General features: G+C 50.5%; 6 protein-coding genes across 6 annotated transcripts, besides 4 other annotated features; 2 read left to right on the top strand and 4 right to left on the bottom strand.

Annotated features, from left to right (window-relative positions):
* Positions 1-1,630: 1,630 nt before the first annotated feature.
* Positions 1,631-3,183, top strand: FPSE_10480 (uncharacterized protein; the record flags this gene model as incomplete). Its single annotated transcript, XM_009263597.1, has 3 exons — positions 1,631-1,843; positions 1,908-2,369; positions 2,416-3,183. 3 exons carry the CDS (start codon positions 1,631-1,633, stop codon positions 3,181-3,183), a joined length of 1,443 nt encoding a protein of 480 aa, XP_009261872.1.
* A 206-nt stretch (positions 3,184-3,389) lies between these two features.
* FPSE_10479 (uncharacterized protein) lies at positions 3,390-4,920 on the bottom strand (the record flags this gene model as incomplete). The annotated part of the gene is made up of 3 exons (XM_009263596.1): positions 3,390-4,202; positions 4,252-4,777; positions 4,832-4,920. The coding sequence occupies 3 exons, from the start codon at positions 4,918-4,920 to the stop codon at positions 3,390-3,392; spliced, it is 1,428 nt and encodes a 475-aa protein (XP_009261871.1).
* Positions 4,921-5,340: 420 nt separating this feature from the next.
* On the bottom strand, positions 5,341-9,202 carry FPSE_10478 (uncharacterized protein; the record flags this gene model as incomplete). Its single annotated transcript, XM_009263595.1, has 2 exons — positions 5,341-6,302; positions 6,352-9,202. 2 exons carry the CDS (start codon positions 9,200-9,202, stop codon positions 5,341-5,343), a joined length of 3,813 nt encoding a protein of 1,270 aa, XP_009261870.1.
* Positions 9,203-12,752: 3,550 nt separating this feature from the next.
* Positions 12,753-12,772: a microsatellite.
* Positions 12,773-15,296: 2,524 nt separating this feature from the next.
* Positions 15,297-15,400: a microsatellite.
* Positions 15,401-15,622: 222 nt separating this feature from the next.
* Positions 15,623-15,642: a microsatellite.
* A 263-nt stretch (positions 15,643-15,905) lies between these two features.
* On the top strand, positions 15,906-18,628 carry FPSE_10477 (uncharacterized protein; the record flags this gene model as incomplete). Its single annotated transcript, XM_009263594.1, has 4 exons — positions 15,906-16,736; positions 16,784-18,092; positions 18,143-18,477; positions 18,527-18,628. The coding sequence occupies 4 exons, from the start codon at positions 15,906-15,908 to the stop codon at positions 18,626-18,628; spliced, it is 2,577 nt and encodes an 858-aa protein (XP_009261869.1).
* An 843-nt stretch (positions 18,629-19,471) lies between these two features.
* FPSE_10476 (uncharacterized protein) lies at positions 19,472-19,804 on the bottom strand (the record flags this gene model as incomplete). Its single annotated transcript, XM_009263593.1, has 1 exon — positions 19,472-19,804. One exon carries the CDS (start codon positions 19,802-19,804, stop codon positions 19,472-19,474), a length of 333 nt encoding a protein of 110 aa, XP_009261868.1.
* A 14-nt stretch (positions 19,805-19,818) lies between these two features.
* On the bottom strand, positions 19,819-19,926 carry FPSE_10475 (uncharacterized protein; the record flags this gene model as incomplete). The annotated part of the gene is made up of 1 exon (XM_009263592.1): positions 19,819-19,926. A coding segment is annotated over one exon (108 nt), but the record flags the coding sequence as incomplete, so codon positions are not given.
* Positions 19,829-19,852: a microsatellite.

Genomic DNA, 19,926 nt, shown 5'->3' with positions numbered 1-19,926 from the left:
TCGCTGTCTTTACAGGGTTGGGTTGGGCTGGTACAGCTTAGTTTCGGCTTCTTTTTTCAAGCTGTTGGTTATTAATCTCAACTGCCTTCCTTACAATTTCGATCAGATCATGGGTTGGAATCCATACGAATTTCACGTATACCCGACCGAATCACAGCGTTGTCTTTTTTTGGGATGGTAGCAAATGAAAGTAGAGCAGGATGTCAATCAAATGTCAATCTTTGATAAGGTTAGATCTACCTGCTGGAGACTAATACCAATCGCATTGTTTGATAACCGTGCCGTAGAGGACTCGGTTAAACATGACAAGGAGACTGCATGTACCGTTACATGGAAACTTAACCGATGCTGGATTCTATAGTTGGTGTCGTTTCCCCTCAATTTTAGAGTTCGCTGTCAGTTGATGGATGCACTGACAGTTGAACCACTCTGGGGTTTTTCGTAACTGATGGGCTGGAATGCTTGACAGAGAGTCATGACAAGTCGAGATTGAAGCTCAAGATCCGTCAATAAGTAAAGCCCCTTCAGCACGATCAACGACTACGAACACTTCTTTCTCGTATCATGAATAAAAAACCCCCAGTGTCGGTCGGCCAAGGGCTATATCAAGTTAGTAATTAATCTACGCTCGGTTGGTAGACGCTTGAATATGTTGCAACTAGGGAGTTCCAATCCTGGTCTGAAGGAGCCTATCAATGGTCGGAGCTTTAAGCCGTTACCGCTAGCGTCGCTTGTCGAACTCGAAACAGATTGATGGAAAGTGCAGGTGATAGCAAAGGTACCACACTGCTTCCTCTTGTGGAAGGGCGACTTTTTCAGGGTTTTATGTGTAATGAATGGCAGTTGAGATCCGAGCAGTGCGTCCTTCCAATATAGATTAGAATAAGTAAACCCCCTCTTTTTTACGAATAATATCTTTATTTCTTTAAAAACTACCCGTCGTCTCCATATTCAATGCTTCCTTCTACAGCGAATCTCCCAGGATCGCTCAGCTGAAACCGCCCACAACCGATCGACCGACCCATCACGTCAATCAGTAAAGACCCAGGTCTGACCTAGACGAGGAACCCTGGCAATCATTGAATAACTGTCGGGTTGAAGAAACGGCCGAAAGATCCGCTCAGAAAAGACGACATTCCTGTGAGACGATTTTGAATATTGTGAGGTGATGCGGTACTGTTGAAGACTAGTCTTCTAACCTCTGCCGAGACTCCTTTTTCTTTCAACAAATTACCATTTACCTTTGCCATTCATCTATTCGCCAGTACTGAATCACACTCTCTCTTATATATGCCGCCATAGTCGGACATTGTATGAGCAGGCCCTCACTTGTTGGGCTTCTATTTGAAACTGCCGCCTGCACCAGCATTACACTGCACTGGCATTGGCACTGGCATTGACACTGGCACTCGCTGACACTGGTTGACACTGCTATTGAAACCGCGGGCACGCTGCCACCTGGTCCCTGTCGCCCTTCCACCACTGATCCAACATCGCCATTCGATTACCTACAACGCCCGCTCTCCTCTGTGCGCAATTCTTAAACTCCACCTTCTCGCATCTTCGCCTTGAACTTGTACAACGTACGCCAAAGAAATCAAACACAAAGTATTCTTGGCCCATCGACATCATGAGTACCGACAACGCTGGCGTTCGCTTCTGGCGCAAACAGAAGCTTGGTTCGCGTGACTTCACTCTTCGCGAAGCCAGAGAAACAGGCGACGGCGATGGCGAGGGAGATGGTAGCATTCGCCAAGGTACCTCAACCGAGTACCGTACGTACAAACGACGCTGGTTTGGTCTCGCTCAGCTTACACTGATGAACATCATTGTGTCTTGGGATGTAAGATTAAAGTTCCGACCACTAACCGAATCACATTGCATGCATGCTGACTTTAAGTCAATAGTGGATGACATTTGCACCAGTAGCATCACACGCTGCCGAGTACTACAATGTCCGCGAATCGACAATCAACTGGATCAGTACTGCCTTCTTTCTCGCATTCGTAGCCGTTTTCCCAATCAGCATTGCCATTCTTCACCGAGGCCCCAAGCTGGCCTTTATGACATCTGCTGTTCTCATTCTCATCGGCAACTGGATTCGATATGCCGGTTCTACCAAAGCTAGCGGTGGAAACATCGCTTGTGCCATGGTTGGAGAGATTGTCATTGGCTTTGCCCAGCCGTTTATCCTTGCGGCTCCAACTCGATACTCGGATATGTGGTTCACTAACCGTGGCCGCGTTGCCGCAACAGCCCTCACGAGTCTGGCAAACCCATTTGGCGCAGCAATCGGGCAGCTCATTACACCATTCATGGTGAAGCAATCTAGCGATGTTTCAAGCATGGTCCTCTACATCTCCATCATCGTACGTTCTTCTTTTGTTTGTAACTTGGCCCAACTAACAACCATAGTCAACTGTCTTCGCCCTTCCGGCTTTCCTGGTACCTGCCAGCCCTCCTACGCCGGTTGGTCCTGCTTCTGAGACCCCTAAACTCAGTCTCCGCGAGTCCATCAGCGTTCTGGGTCGCTCTCTAGAAATCTGGTTGATTCTCATTCCGTTCGGCGTCTATGTTGGCTTCTTCAACTCAATCTCTTCTCTCCTCAATCAGATGCTCACACCCTACGGCATTAGTGATGACGAGGCTGGTATTGGTGGTGCAGTTTTGATTGTTGTTGGTCTTGTTGCATCCGCAATATCTTCTCCGATCATCGATCGCACAAAGAGCTTCCTTCTGACACTCAAGATTCTCGTACCTCTGGTTGGTATCAGCTACTTGATGTTTGTTTGGATGCCGGAAACCAGGGACGTGGCCGGCCCTTACGTGGTACTCGCGATCTTGGGCGCATCGTCCTTTTCGCTTGTCCCTGTTGCACTCGAGTTCCTCATCGAACTGAGCCATCCACTCAGCCCCGAGGTTACTTCAACTGTGGCATGGGCTATGGGTCAGCTCTTTGGCGCTATATTCATCATCATCAGTGATGCGCTTGCAGCAGGCAAAGATGCCAGTCCCCCGAAGCACATGAAGAACGCATTGGTGTTCCAGGCGGTACTGGCTCTTGCAGTAGTACCTCTCCCCTTGTGCCTGGGACTTTTTGGCCGGGAGCACAAGACGGCACTACGTCGCATCCGTTCTGATGAAGAGAATCGATCCAACACTACCGTGGCCACCAACCCATGAGGGGTTTGTTTGGGAGGAGAGACGTCTCAAATGTTGATTTCAAGCATGGCGTTCAAAGGATGAACACTGGGAGCTACTAGTAATATTCGTGTCGTTTGCAAAGCAATCGTTTCTGCTTGTCGTGTCGCAATATACCCGCTCCCTTTCTATTTCAACGCCGAATGTCCTTTGCCCCCGTGATTATATCTTTTGCTGCCGTAACCGCCCTATGCCTTTTTGACGCCAAGAATATTCTCCCACTCGTGTCGCATTTCTTCCATATTTTTCCATGACTCAGCACCCAGTTCCTCAAACTTGACGATATCTTCCTTGGTAACGTCAACAGCTCCCCTTTTACGCCCAGCTGTCTTTTTGAAAACACCAACAGCGGTATCAGCGTTGAGTGCTACTGCATCTTCGACCTTGCCCTCCCAGCCCCATCCTTCAACTTCTGTCTTTTTAACTTCAACTTGCATGTGACGGTTTGAACTGCTACCCCATTTGATGCGCTCAGCGTCCAGTTCGTCCAGCGCAGATTGTTCCTGTAGGGCAATCCAAACTGGCGACTTGGCACCAGTATAGCTGTCTGTGTTGTGCCAAGGCGAACCGATCCAACGACTTATCAAGAGCGCAAGTTCGTACGCCCACATGAAAAACCAGGGAACTGGAAACAGTGTGCTGGCAACGATACCCGGGTGAGTGAGGTACATGCGCGGCCGGATGGGCTTGGCACGGGCTTCAGCAGGATCGTCAGGGGTGAAGAAACGATTTGACGACGGTAGAGAAGCGGGAAGGGTCGCAGTGAGAGAAAGAATATCCGTTACTCGCTTGGCTGATTCGTACGGGCCCTCACATTTGAAGCCTTGAAAGTCGGACATGTCCAGGACACGCTCAATAGCCTCGAGACTACTAGACCAGATCAAACGGCCTGGTGTCTCGGCTTCGGATTGGCGGCAGAGCAGAGGAAGAAGTTCGTGAGCTAATACGTAATGGCCAAAGACACATGCCGTAAAAACTTCACCCAGTGGCGGCTCCTTGGGCTAGATAGTGTTAATCAATGGAACCCCCCATATTCAGAATTAAACTCACGTAGTCGTAATTAGCCTTATCGTTCAAGCGGGCTGTAGGAAGCGCCATCTTGTAACTCGGCCAAGTGACAGATTGCACCAACCCCTCGGTCAAGATAACCCATATGGCCTTGGGATAGTTGACCCCTGACCAACCACCATACGCAGCGTTGAAAACCACAGTATCCAATCGTGGAATGCGCACATTCTTAAGATACTCGCCCTCCAATCCCTCAGGGTTGCTCACTGGCCCATGCACCAGCGCATCCGCAAAGGCGTATACCCCACGTAGGTCGCAAAGGTCAACCTGCAAGCTCAACACATGCACTCTCGCAACCGTGTCCTGCCAGCGATAAGAGCTTCCTACTCTTGATTGCAGTGCTTGAGAAGTCTGCGCCGCTTTCCGTGCATAGTCACGAAGAGCCTTGATCGTCTGTAAGGACTTGGATTTGGACCGTGTGGTGGGGATGAGGATAAGATGCGAGCGTAAGGATCGTGTAGCGAGAAATTCGTCGATGAGTCGTTCTCCAATGCTGAGGCCGATGCCACTTTGGCAATTGTTAGTTAAAGACACGTTTTTGGTAGGAGGTGGTAGAGCAAACCTGTTGGCGCCTGTAATTAAGACGAAGAGCTGTTCCTGGGCTGAGACTGCGTCCCAGGGGGCTGTAGCGGGGATCAATTGGGAACCCATCTAAGCAACTTTTTCTCCAATTTTTTGGAATATAGACTTTACAGCAAAGGACTTGAGTCCTACGATATGCGAGAAACGCTGATATATAGGTGGGCGGTGTGTAGACGTTAACATGTCCTACGGGGTGTCTTACGGGTAGATTGGGAGCATCATGGCGTGCACGTGATAGTTTAATTGATATACGGATACCTACAAAAGTAATTTCCAAGCGAGTTACGAACACGAATAAGAGAGACACATCAGCATGCGACAAGCTCGATAGAGTAAAGACAATGCATCATTATTTTATTCATATTAATATTTTAGTTACTTGAAACTGTGCTTTTACTTCGAATATTCATTCTCCCCAACAATGCTCCGTGTGTGTCATGTCATGATCATGATACGGATTATCACAATGTCATGTCAACCCGTTAATCATTATTCTCGGGCCTTGTTGCTGCCTTCTCGAACAGCTTCAAGGATAAGGTCCTTGGCCAGCTCAACTCCTTCCTTGGTTCCGACGATTTCAATGGCTTCGTCCTTGGCCTGGTCGCGAGGGACCTGGATCTTGCAGTTGCTCTCCTTGCGGATGGCGTTGACCTTGGAGCCGTTGGGGCCGATAACATGTCGGTAAGTGCGAGGGTCGGGGAGGACAAGATAACCGGTAGCGTCGCTCTTCTTGGCCTGTTCAAGAGCCTTGGCGATAGCATCCTTGGCCTTCTCAACGTTCTCAGATGAACCGCGAAGGACCCAAGGGAAATCACCATCATCGCCAGCATCAATCTGAACAACCTTCCACGAGTGAGCCTCAGAGCTGGCATCGTCGTCGTCTGTGATCAGAGGCAGAGCTCCGACGTTGGAACGAGTAGAAGAGTCAGGCTTGGCGGGAAGAGGCTGGCCAGCATGGTCAACAGTAACAGAAAAGTTGTTGCGAAGCTGACGGAAGAACTGGCCACCGTTGGAGATGGAGTGGTGGAGGTTGCGAGGAACCTGGATAGTCTCTCCCTGCTGCTGCTGAACAAGCCCCTGAATGTGCTCCTTGGCCTTGGCCACATGCTCGGGTCGGCCAGTCAGCTTGACACCGGTCTTGCCATCACCCTGTCGGGGAACATCAATGGAGACGGTGAACTTGGACTCAAGCTGGCGCTTGGTGTCACCACCACGACCAATGAGGGAGCGGTGGTTCTCAATGGGAACGTCTACAACCTCAGTGACCTGGTTCTCACGCTCGCCAACAATCTCCTGGATGCGCTGGACAATCTTGTCCACGACATCAGTACGGCCCTCGATCTTGATTGTGTTACCATCAGCCTCCTGCTTGGGGAACTGGATGGTGCGGGCGAGCTCTCGTCGGTCGTCAGAGCCACCAGCCTTGACAACGATGTCTCGGAGGTTAGAACCTGTCAGAATTAGTAAATGTTTGGTTTAACTTCAAGGAGTAAAACTTACCACCGGCACCAATGAGAGACTTGTGGTACTTCTTGTCAACGTCGAGAGTGCGAACCACAGTGTCGTCGAACACGGCGCGCTTCTCCTCGAGAACCTTCTTGGCCTTGGCGACCTGTGAAGCGGTACCCTTGATCTGGATCTCGACAATTTCGGTGTCACGATCCTGGGGCACATCAATTCTGGCACCGGTAGCCTGGCGGAGCTCGTCAAGAGCAGCACCACCCTGACCAATCAGAGATCCAACCTGCTTTTGCTTAACAGAAACAGTAGCGGTGGCTGAGTGCTCCTCGAGGTACTTGTGGAGGGAGTAGATCTCATCGCGAGCCTCATCAGCGCCCTTCTTGGGACCTCGGATCATAACCTCGTCAGCAGGCTGCTGTCGTCGGGGCTTAGCACCCTCTTCGGCGTCAGCGTTCGACTGCTCCTCGTCCGCAGGCTTTGCAGAACGAGGGAAGAAGATGTGGACCTTGTACCGGGTCTGCAGACGGTTAATTTGGCTTCCTTGAGCGCCAATCAACTCTCTGTGGTACTTGGGGTCGATCTTAAGAGTGTGTGTTGTCTCATCTGCCAGTGTGCGGGCGAGACTCTGGATGTGGGAGCGAGCAGTCTCGGCCTTGGCCTTGGGTCCCTTGAGCTCAACCTTGCCATCCTGAACCTGAATCTCAACATCGAAGCGGTCGCGAAGTTCACGAATGTTGCTACCACCCTTACCAATCAAGTGGTTGGCGAATTTCTGAGGGAAGTCAAAAGACAAGGTGAATCCACGCTCCTTCTCATCCTCCTTCTCTTGCTCAACGAAGGCGTTGGCCTTGGCGGCAAGAGACTCCACAGCAGATTGAGGGCCGCGAAGAGTGATGGTTGTTCCGACCTTAGTAACACGGACGGGGATTTGGTCGGCCTTTCGGCTTTCCTGCTCCTTCTTGATGAATCGGCGAAGTCTCTCATGGAACTTGGCAGGGACATCGAGAGTGGCAGTTGTGATGGCTTCCTGCTTGTTGATAAGATCAAGAATGTGCTTCTGAGCTTCTTCCAGTCCCTTCTTAAAAGATCGGATATCAGCATCTGAGGGCTTGGTGCGAGGCAGCTGGTAAGGACCATCAGCAGGGTCAGGGCCCTCGAAAACAAGGAGAACGGGAACGTTGCCCTCCGAGGCCTCAGGCACGACAACCTGGACACCGTAGTCGCTCTTGACCTGTCGAGTGATGTTGTTGCGGAGATGCTGGTGGAAGAAAGGATCAATGGGAACGGAGGCCATGCGAGAAGGAGGCTGGGCGTTGATAATACCGGTAATCTCAGACTGCGCACGAATAGCGTTCTTACCCTCACGGGAGTAAAGCTCCCAGGGGAGAGCACCGCCTTCGGAGAACGGAGTGTTGATGTGAGTGTTGTAGATCTTCTCGAGGCGCTCAATCTCCTTGCGCTGGCGTAGGTATCGAGTAACGTTACCAGCGTGGATAGCAGCACCACCAGGGGCGCTGCGGTGGAATCGAGCAATGTCCAAGTTGGACATCTGCATGCCCATTGCCAGATCCATAGCCCTCTCCAGACCGGCGTTAACCTGGTCAGCAGGTCCAATTACGGTGACGGTGTCGTCATCCTCATCAGAGGGCAGCAAGATGGCACAACCAGTGTCAGCGAAGAACTGGTCAACCGGAACACCTCGGTCACCGATGATGAACTGGTGACGGCCGCGCTGGATAGCCAGCTGCTCGGCGGCGAGCTGCTTGTGGAGCTCGGCAACCTGACGCTCGATCTCGGCGCGGACCTTCTGGACAGCAGCACGATCACCAGCAAGCTGGACGTGACTCTCATCGTTGCCAGCAGGAGCAAATACGGGAGACTGGTCAGGAACAGCAGTGACAGGGTTCTGGCCTGAGAAGTAAGCCTGAATAGGAGGGACTCGGATCTGAACACCGTTGTCATCTTCAAGGGCCTGGGCCAGAGCATTCTCGCGGCCAGCAATGAAGGGGTAGAAAGCAGTGGGGATGCCCCGGACCTTGGTCTGGACATTGGCAGATCGTTCGCCAGCGATCTTGAGAATCTCATCCCGAGCAGAAGCAGCAGAAAGGGCATTACCCTCAATGGTGACATCAATGGTAGCATCGTCATCCTCCTCATCGATGGGGTTGTTCTCGTCGACCTTGGGAAGCTGAATCTTGGCACCGGTCTTCTCCTGGAGGGCCTTGATCATGGAACCTCCCTTGCCGATAATGTGGGCACGAGTCGAATGGGGAATGGGAACTTTGATGGCAGTTCGGGTACCGATCTGCGCAACAAGGTCCTTAAGCGCCTGTTGAGCAACATCCTGAGGACCAGTGGCATCAAACTTGTAGCGGCCGTTGGTAGAGGTAGCCATTGTGACGTTGGCACGAGACCTGCGGTTGATATCCTTGATGATGTCGGGAATGGGTCTCTTCAGCTGGCCACGAGCCATGATGTACTGAGGATCCAGAGTGACTGTCTCGACATTGCGACCAGGGATGACCATAGGCTTGTTGGGAGTAACAGTTCCAGAGGCAGGAGTAGACGAACGAGAGCCGCCGTTGGGGGTGGCACCGTTGGCTGTCTTAGCTCCCCAGATGGGCGCCACGTTGGCGGACTTGCCCTTGGGAGCACCAAGCTCAGGGAACAACTCATGCGATTGAGTATCGAGAGTCTTGGAAGCAGGCTTGGGGGCTGCCTTGGGAGCGGGAGCGGGAGCTTCGGCAGAGCTAGAGGCCTCGGCAGGAGAACGGATAGGGAGGTCCTCATCAGGTACATCCTCGACGATGACATGGTGGGGAGCCTCAGCATGCTTCTGCATGAGCTTCTGAGCAGCAGAAAGCTCACCGGTAGGAGCTTCGGAAGCCATTGCGAGTAGTTGTATTTGGGTCGGTGAAGCTAAAGTCGGCAGGAATAGTAGATGAGCTGGTGTTGGAGGTCAGAAAGTGGCCATTAGAGGATGGACAGAACCCCAATTGAAGGAGTGATGCATATATGATGCTTACCAAGTTGGATTGGCTACGGGAGCAATGAAGCTTGCGGCCAGACAAAGTCGTAGAAAATAGAATATTCGATAGAGGAGGAATGATCAGATGTATAGCGAGTCTTGCCTCTAGAACATTGTGCAAGAGACAGCAGACGATGAAAACCGGTAACCAGGAGGGAGAACCAGAGCTGTGCTAGAGACCGTAAATCGAAAAGACGACGGACTCGGAGAGAAGATGGATTGAAGAAGAGGAGGAAGAAAGATTTGTCGTTGGACAATGTTGAGGGTGAGGTGGAAGTTTCTCCAGACGGTGTCTCTCCCCACGAAATAGATAGCTCCTGCTCAGTAGGCCACCTTTCCCTTAACTGCAGGGATCCAGCACCAGGCCTACCTAGACTCACCTAGAATTTACGCGAAGCTTGTCCGAGATAGCGGGCGCTAATCGTCTTTCGGAAGCCAAAGCTAAAGGGGAAGTGGGGTTTAGACAATCACGAGGGAAAACATGTGAGTGTCTGACTGTCTTCAAATTTATTTGAGAATGAACACCAATTAATTTTCAGTTATTTAAAAAAGTAAGACTTGTTTGAGTTTTGGGTATACTTTTTAACTCTACACGACGTCTTGGGCGATGGACGCCACTTTCATATTAACAGGTTAGGTGAACTGATATATGGAAGCCTTTAGAAGGTGATGGTAAAAACTTACAGCTCGACGTTCTGTTACGGGTCTGAGTTAACACCAAACATTGTCCCTAGATTTAATGATAGCCAATTGGCTTGTCGATCCTGAATTGATCCTGGGGTCTATCCTACGATGTTTAATCACCTGCTCGGCCGTGCCATGGTAATTCCTATGTTGTGACTTTTGTTACCCTATGCCTGCTACTGTAAATGATTTACGAGGCGAAAAAATTATACGTCTGCGACAAATGTGCACAATTGACATGTAAGATCAAAGTACCATTCAACTTGCTTGTTCATTATTAAGCTATAGAAAACGTAGTCTCCAACCTTGCATGGAAATAAACAGCAAGAGTATAGTCTGGATTGCAGAAATTGACATTTTATGTTCTAACGGGTACCTTCTCTGACACCCTGAGTTGCCAAAGAGCTCCCAGTCGCTCAAAGACTCTCGAAGTAGCGTTGGCACCCGGTTAATCAAAGTCGTGTTGGTATACCAATGTCATGGACGGTCTCACTATGTACTACCCAGTTATAAATCAGATTGAGCTGTAGAAGCTGATATTGTTAGCACAGGTTGATGATGCCCTTAGGTTTGCGTGCATATAAGCAAGTAGCTTGGGAATCACAACCTTTATTGAACCTGTAGCTACTCCTGTCGAACCCTTTTTATTTTATTACAAAGTCGTTACATTGCATCCGTATTTATTAAATGCCCACCCACACAGCATGCCACGGAAAGAAAGAGTTCCGGTCAAACTATCGTGCCATATACTACCGAGCTTGATGCAGGCAGTCTGCATATGCCGCGTTCCTCGCGATGCATTGTCAGCTACTGCAGGTACTGAATGGAGACGGTACACTTTGTCCTTTTGGGGCATAGTTATGTGACAGTTCGGGCCGCCTGTGACAACTTTGAGGTATTCCCGTCTTATGGGTGTAAAGTAGATAACGGTTGTTGTTGAGTTGTCTCAATGTTTGTAGGCTTCTCCCTCAATGCCGCCAGAACCTTGGCTGATTAGCTTAGATGAGCGTTTACAACACATGTTCACATGATCAAAATTCGTCTTTTGGATATTTTAAGGCTCTGAGGCTTCGGCTGCTCCCTAGCCTCTGTCAAGGTTTGGGCGGTAAGTTATGTGAGGCACGGTTGTTCGTATCTCTGGATGGTGAGCAACTTCAGCCCCGTGGCTTACTCTAAGTTTTCCTCCGCCACATTCCTTGATGTACTGATTCTGCGCAAAAGTCAGAGATGACCAGATAATTTCCCTTCTCTCGACTATTGAAAGATTATCGTGTCGAGTGAATAACCCGGTTGTTGGATTGATCCAGAGGCCTCTTTGCCACGAGCCTGCACAGGTTGTGATATCTAGTTGGCGATCACCTCAAATACAGGCAAACAGGCACGAACACGTATGCAAAGGACAACAAAGCCAAGGGAAAGGCTCCACACAAGTCCGTTCCGATTGACGTGCTATGCGCTGTACACACTTCTTTCCCTTTAGTCAACTGCAGGAGGGCATTCCTACGATCAGTGCTGGTCATTAGTTTGGATGAGTTGTACGACGGGCCATGGACCAAGGGGTATCCTGTCGTGAGAAGCGGACTGGCGGCGAGTTGACCCGGATCTTCGAGAGCATGAACAATTCCACCAGCAATGCAAGGTTGGTCCCTGGTGCTCGGGGCAATTAGACAGCATCGGCCAACGAAAAGATGAGAGGCTAGGAATTTGCATCCCTCGTGGCGTTGTCAGCTTTGCAGACATTTTTGCGAAACCTACAAAGGTGAGGTGATTGAGGGTCGTTTTTTCTTTTGGCTCTGGTTCAAGATCGAGATGAAGGGTCGGCGGTAGTTGAATGGTGAGGTGAGCATCGGCTCTGAAACATAAGCCACATCCTGTACCTAACTTTTTGGGTACCTGCTGTTAGAAGGTCCATGTAATCAGCCAGCTGGGTCAAATCAACTCAGCCCAGCCCAGCCTACAGCTCACGTATGTCTCAGCACTTGTGTATGATGCGACCCGTCAGTGCAGCGCAGAACCAATTGAATGGACAAATGCCTCATTAAGATGCTGGGGAAGACAAGCGACAATGCGGTGGAGTTCTAGGTCCATGCATCGTGCCCTTCATTGTTGAGGAAGGTTTCAGTGGCTTGCACCTGGAAGGATGGAAACGCCATCAAAAGAAAGCCGCCAGCCATAGTCCTGAAATACTGGTGGCTTCAACGGCCATTGGATGTGGTAGCATTTAAGTTAATGGTAACAGCTCGCTTATTGATTGAAGCAGTGCATGTGTCCGAGAAAAAGCAAAGGTTATTTTGAAGTCCGATTTCCCGATATTGTCCATCAGATCGGAGGCGTCTTGCTTTTTCTCAGTTTAACGATGAGGTGAGACGCTGTAAGAAAAGACTTCGAAGAAGCAAGGTCTCGGTCTCGCAGCACCAACAATCAAATACATACACTAACTGACGGATACTAACCCGGTGCACTAATGGCTGTTATGGACGGGCTGTACTCCGTTATAACGCCTGCATACCAAGTTCCTGGGCGCAACATTGAGGTTCGGCTTCTAGTACAAGCCCCGCACCTAATACTTTTTCTGTCTTTCTTTTCTTAACTGAAATATTGAAACCAATTGGCGACAAACTCATCATTTAATGGAGCGGATATCAACTAGCTCAGTCGTCGATGGGCATGCAAGTAGCGCCTGACGGAAATCAGAGCCAGCGCAACGGGTTTGCTTAGCCAGGCCAAGGCCAGCCAGCCAGCCAGCCACGGACAGGCACATCGCATCACACATCATCAAGTGCTTGCTTTGATTCCCACGAGCTTGTTCGAAACCGTCGGTAGTCCCCACCAGCCACGAGCATCCCTGACCCACGCGGATGGGCTTGTGCCTGTGCTAGTCTACTATAGGAAGAATGGAGTTGCTTGAGATTGGCTGAGGACCGGCTTGGTTGGCCAAACTTTGATTCCTAGCTTCTACTCGATGCCGTGAATATTCTCGTCTTTGAGAGAGGAAAACTCCACTCAAGAAGTGCATGCCGATAAAACCCACTCACACTTGACCGTGATGAAGTGAGAGATGAGTTTGCAACTGAGGAAAGACTACATATCTCATCGAGCTGGTTACGTGACTGGTTACCAAGCGTTTGCCGGAGTGGATTCCAAGAACCACAATGCCCGGCATAGGAAAGTGAGTGCGGTATAGCGCACGTAGTGGAATATGCAGGGTGTTTGATTATCCACTAGCATCATAATTTGGGTTTTGGTCAGGGTGAGTTTGTTGAAGATATTGAATTATTACGTGGTCCGTCATACTGATATTGGTTCAATATCCTACCCTGGCCCTTCTTATGCTTTTCGGTTCGTTTGCAATGACATAATGCTCACGAATTGGGCGCGGTTGATTCAAAGATCTGATGTTGATAATAATACTGCTACTATCAGTCTTTTAATAGCAGGAAGAATCACGCTAAAAGTGAGTGGTAGGTACCTCCAATCAATATCATGGCAGATATGGATCTCTTCAGGTTTCGTATGTAGCCAAGACATGTCATTGATTCACTGAAGCTTGTCGGTAGGTGAGTGACTGACACCCATGGTGGTTCAAATAGAAACAGCTGGACTGGATGAATTCCGCTTACTAGTTGTCGTCTACTTGTCTCTGCGGTGCCAGTCAGTGTTCATTCTCAAACGCTCTCCCTTTTGCAGCCATCGTGTGTCAGGATGGCGGCTCTTTAATCAGTGCAAAACACTTAAGAAAGCAGGCTCATTAAATCAGCAGGTATCTGGTCCCCCCACCCGCGTCGTCATTCTGAGGTTCCCATCAGTCAGTGAGCGCCTCGCTCAGGGGGAAACAGGCAAAGACAGGATGCAGCGATACCATCCATGGTCCATGGTTGATAGCTGGTCCAACCACCAAGTGCTGGCAAGCGGCTTTCACACTGTCGAGTCGCGCCAACGGCCCGAGGGACAGCAGATCCAATGGATGGCAATGGCGTTGCAGTCATAGTGGGGTTGGGGGGAACGTTGGAAGGGGAAAACCAAGGGACTTCCATGGACGGGAGTTGGAGTTGGAGTTGGGTTGGTCAAGTCACTATTAGGGCAGGGCAGAAAGAACAGCGTCTGCCAAGAAAGATACGGTACCTTTGCATTGAGTGGCCCGCTGCGCAGATCCAAAGTACCACTCGGACTGGATGTACGTTTTCCTAGCGTTAGCAGGTACTTACCTTAACCCAATGCGCTGGGGTCTAGGGTCCAAGCCATTTATTCAGTGCCCTGCCTATCATAAACCCAATTAGGTGGTTTACGACTGAGAGTTCAGGGTACATGTTGAACGACGAACTTGACTTGAGAGTCATTTGAAGGAAGAAATCCTTATCAAACAACCGTTTTCAAGCTACCGATGCTGACTGGTATTCTCCTATCGCTCAGACGTTGAATCATCCACATGTTGAACCCTTCATTTTGGAGCATGGGCCTTGCCTACATGTCTAGGTTGTTTCCAAACCACCTCGCTAATCAAGACCCCCAATTCCAGTGTGAAGGTTGTTGGAACAGTTCGTTGATTCAAGAAAACGTTCCTTTTTTAGTAAAACTTTTGGCGACCGTGTCACCCCCGTACCTATGGGCATGCGGCCAAGCTGATGATGCTATGATGGCAAAAGGCTCGCATCAACTAACAAGGTCAGGCAGCTGCCCGGCCAGCACTGCAACAATAAGGCATAGATAGATTCCATGATGACTGCCACTGCTCAGCACAGCACAGCTCCAGCACAGTGAGCATCTACCACTGTATTAGTAAATAATCGAGGGTCCCGCCGTTTGTATCACAATATTTGGGGAGGACCTCCCCCCTCTATCCTCCATGCATGATGCTACAGTGTAATATCTCGTCCCGCAACCCAATCCACTCCCGCATTCCGATTCATCTCACGCTCTCTCGCTCTCACCCTTTCTTGTTCGTTTGTTTGTTCCCCTTGAATTGAGAAAAGAGTACAACACAGTGTGAGTGAAGGAGTGAGAAAGTGAGTCTCTACAGCGTTGCTTTGCTTTCTTTGCTTCGCCTTTTTGCCTGCTTTTTATGCTTCTTCTTCTTCTCTCCCTCCCCCAGAACTTGATTTCCCCAACCCACTTTATCCCTATCCCAGCTTACCCTTTTTTTCTTCTTATGAAGTCACCGGGCAGATTTCCTAGAACGGAACCAAAAGCAAAAGCAAAAGCACTGCGAAACAGAAACCAAGCAAGCCAGAAGCAAGTAATTTAAGAATTCACTTGCAGGACCATCGGCGCCAGTCAAAACGCTACCACACGACACGATACAATACAATACAACAACTACGGATACGCTACACTACCTACACTGCACTGCACTGCGCTGCAATACAATACAATACTATAACGCACCACGGTTGGGTTGGGCTTCTGCAATACACACACCACACACCACCCCCGCGTTGTGTCCCCAGGCCCCCCGTCTACTCTTGCATTTGCCCTGCCTCGCCTTGCCATTGTTTGGCCTGCATCGTTGGTTCGTCTCCCCCCTTGATTATACTTCTGAAAGTGCTTGAGGGCTTCTAAACGGAGACCCAAACCGGACCTGCGCGCACCGCATTGCATTGCATCCTATCCTATCCTATCCTCTTACCTCCATTCCTTGCACACACACCCTGCCCTGTGTCTGTTTCGGCTTCTGCTTAGTCCTCCTCCACCTACCTGCTTGACCCATCACATCAATCCATCCAGTCCAGTCCCGTCCCTAAAAAAAAATCAGCACCTAACAGGAGTACAGCACAGTAAAGGTACATTGGCCCGAGCCGTCCACAAGGCAAGGCCTTTTTTTCTTAGCCCCGAGGGCCCCCCCCAACTCGTCACTTGCCCAGGCTGCTCTTGCTGCCGTTGGATCATGGACGGCCCCGGATATACCTCTGCGTCGTCTGCGTCTGCTCATACCGCAACTTCACATCGTCGCAAACTTATTAAGAAACCTCCATCCTACTTCGGTCGCTCCTCATCTGGCTTCGATGGTGGTGCCTTCGACGCCCAGTCCCTCGAGAGCAAACGCAGTTCCCAGAGCCTGAAGAGAGCCCCAAGCGCTCCCCCAGCCCGCTCCAACCCCGCGACCGTGTCCGACTGGCAAGATTCTGATCGATCTCATCCTCAATTATCCGCCAACAACACCCTAAGACCTGTCCCATCGCCCATCTCACATCAGGGCGACTTTATCCCCGCTAATCACTGGGCGCCTATTCCTCGTCACTCCGACCGTCTTTCCGATTCTCATTTACGCCCACTAGATAGCCCTGCTATTCACGACGACTTGATCGGTGCTCCCTTTGACGGCGCCGGCCTTCTAAGCAGTATTGAATCAATAAAGATTCCCAGCCCGAAAGCCCCTACCCGTCATCGCTCCCCGCCTCAGATCGTCAAGGCGCCTCTAAACATCAGCGTTGCGAACCCTGCTTTACGAACCGCAAACAGCTTCTCCGCGATGGACTCGACTATGACTGAGAAAGGCCTCGGCCCAAGAGCGCCAACAGATGGCCCCTCTGTCAATCCCAAAAGATATTCCGACGACGGCAGAGACTCCAAGCCTGCTGTTCTACGTAAAAAGTCTGGATTTTCTGGTTTCATGAACAGCTTGGTAGGATCGCCCAAGAAACCAGTTATCTCTGCGCCTGAAAACCCCGTCCACGTTACCCATGTTGGCTACGATAGCTCAACTGGCCAGTTCACAGTCAGTATTCCCTTGCCATCACCACTGTACATCCTAACAGCGCCTAGGGTTTGCCGAAAGAATGGCAGCGGCTTATCAACGAAAGTGGAATTCCTGAAAAGGAACGACGGGAGAACCCGCAAACTATGGTTGATATTTTACAGTTTTACAAAGAAACCACTGAGAGACCTCCAGAGGACCAAGTCCTGGAGAAATTCCATCATGCTGGCCAGTATGCCACCTCTCCGGCAGGCGCAGCATCACCGGGCATGTACCCGTCAAACTATATGGGTATGTCACCAACCACTATTTCACCTACGAACGCCAGGTTTCCAACTGTCAATAATGAAGGAAGTTTTGAGAACCCCCGAGCACCACCTCCTGTGCCCCGAGGCCAGGTTGGTAAAGACTTGATGCCCAGCCGCCCGGCCCCGAAGCCGCCCGTCAGTATGGGCAACCGACATATGCCTCACGGCGCATATGCGACCAAAGACTCCGGCATCGGTATGTCCCAGTCAGGCGACGAGTCCTACGGCGTGTCCAAGGACGCCGGTCCTATGCTCCCCGAAGAGCACCGCTCGAGATCCAACTCCCGCGTGGCTGTACCAACCTATGCTCCTACTGCTCCGCAACCCAACCCACAACTCGCTCAGGCGCAAGCCGCCGCCTACCAGCAACAATTGTTGCAACAGCAGCAAGAACAGGCCATGGCTCAGGCTCAGGCCGCCATGTCTGGAGGGCTCGGCCGTGCTCCTAGTAAGCGAACTCCTAACCACCACCAGAGTCCAAATGTGCAGGCAGCTCCTGGGTATGGCCAGCAAAACGGCACGTACACTGCTTCCCGTCAGCAAGCGCCTGGAGCGGCTGTGCCTGGAGCCAGGCCACGACACCGAGCTCGTCAAAGCGCAGCTATCGATATTGTCGCCTCCCTGAAGCGTATTTGCAGCGAAGGTGACCCTCGAGATATTTACCGCGGATTCAACAAGATTGGCCAAGGTGCTTCTGGAGGCGTTTTCACTGGCCATGAGCGTGGCACAAACCGTCTGGTGGCTATCAAGCAGATGAACCTCGAGCAGCAACCTAAGAAGGACCTGATTATCAACGAGATTCTTGTGATGAAGGATAGCTCACACCCCAACATTGTCAACTTTATCGACAGCTACTTGTGCGGCGGCGAGCTTTGGGTCGTCATGGAGTTCATGGAGGGAGGCAGCCTTACGGATGTTGTCACCTTCAACATCATGTCCGAGGGTCAGATCGCTTCAGTGTGCCGTGAGACACTTCTGGGTCTGCAACACCTGCACTCAAAGGGTGTCATTCACCGAGACATTAAGTCTGACAACATTTTGCTGTCTATGGAGGGCAAGATCAAACTGAGTAGGCCCCAACCCGTTCGCTTCTGTATGACACATGTCTAACTGTAGCAGCCGATTTCGGATTCTGTGCCACTATCAATGAAGCCCAGAACAAGCGAACAACCATGGTCGGAACACCATACTGGATGGCTCCCGAAGTCGTCACACGAAAAGAGTACGGACGCAAAGTCGATATTTGGTCTTTGGGTATCATGGCGATCGAAATGATAGAAGGCGAGCCGCCATACCTGACCGAATCTCCTCTGCGTGCTCTTTGGCTTATTGCCACCAACGGAACTCCTCACATTAAGAATGAGCAGGACTTGTCACCCGTTTTCAAGGACTTCCTCTACTTTGCACTCAAGGTAGACCCAGAGAAGCGAGCCAGTGCCCATGATCTGCTAAGGGTAAGCGCATCTAACGAACCCTACAACCACCCTACTAACTCTTTTCCAGCACGAATTCATGAAGGGCTGCGTTGACCTTATTCAACTCTCCCCCTTGGTACGAGCTGCTCGAGAACAAAGGGCGCAAGAAAAGGCTCGTAAGGGGCAGTAGGTACACCCCGTGCGAACCGTTCCTCCCCCGTACATACCTGCCGTGGTGAAACGGGAGAGCATATTCCACCGATTCCCAGCGTATTTTAAACGACATTGATTGATGTATCGATACGTCGATACTGTTCCGTCGCTTCGTGACGACTTGGAACAAATCAAGCGGACCTTGATGTGTCCTGATCACGATTTTGATTCCCAACTATCTAATGATCATTTTCTTGCACAAATCATTCAACCCATAGCAGGCCTTGCATCTTGAAGTTGAAGTTGTCACCATGCCTCGTAAAGGGCTGAGTGGCTAGGATTATGTTATGCACATGGAGTCGACAAGTTCGACACATGGCAAGAAGAGAAAAAAACAGAAAAAAGGTGCCAGCAGGCGGACACCATGATGATGCCTGGTAGCACATAGAAATGACACGCTGGATATACCCCCCCTGCATACGAACTGTTTCTTGCACATCGAGTTCGCACTCGAGGTTGGGTCTGTTACGTTACTAGACCTGGCCCTCTCCTCACCAGCTTCGAATCATAAAAAATCGTTTGCTTTGCTCTGTTCCCTTGGTGCCCTGTGGATATTCTGGAATGTGTATGTGTGTCTCAGGTGACCATACAAAACAGCTTGTTTATTTAGATATCATTTTTTAAAAAGTCTTTTCCTACTGACGTAACAATCATAACGGTCATCAACAGCTGCATCAACCAAACAAAGCCAACAAGTAATCCAGCACTTGATGAAAAACAAAACGCGAAATCAACAAAACGCGAAATCAACAAAACGCGAAATCAACAAAACGGCCAGGTCATCGCGACTATCCTCCACAGTTGACCTGGCCAGCCTTCTTTACATCATCTTGCTCTTTCTGATCATGAAGCTGCCGCGTTCCCATTGCTGGTAGAAAGAGCCAATATGCTTCCCGGCTCTTGAACAGCCATCGCCCTCCATCATGGCAGCGTAGGACTCTATCCCTGGGGTGAGCCCATTGCCACGCACGGCAACTGTACCAAGGGCCGCAGGTTGGGCTTGGTGCTTAAGTTTGCCGTGGGAGTGCGAATGGAACGCCGTGGACCGTGGTATTGAATATCGAAACGAAGCAGCTGCGGTGTGAGCAGGGAGGAAAGCCTTTGAGCCGAGAAGGCGTTTGCGCAGTGATCGAGTGGCACGCTTGAAGGACATGGTGGGAAGGCAGATCAGTTGCATGTTGGTTGGTTGGTTGGTTGGTTGAAGTTGAGGTTGAGGTTGAGGTTGAGGTTGAGGTTGAGGTTGAGGTTGAGGTTGAGGTTGAGGTTGAGGTTGAG

Source organism: Fusarium pseudograminearum, chromosome 4, assembly GCF_000303195.2.
Source record: "Fusarium pseudograminearum CS3096 chromosome 4, whole genome shotgun sequence".
Lineage (NCBI taxonomy): Eukaryota > Fungi > Ascomycota > Sordariomycetes > Hypocreales > Nectriaceae > Fusarium > Fusarium pseudograminearum.
Note: the sequence above shows the minus strand (reverse complement) of the source record. Positions and strands in the feature narration are given on the sequence as shown.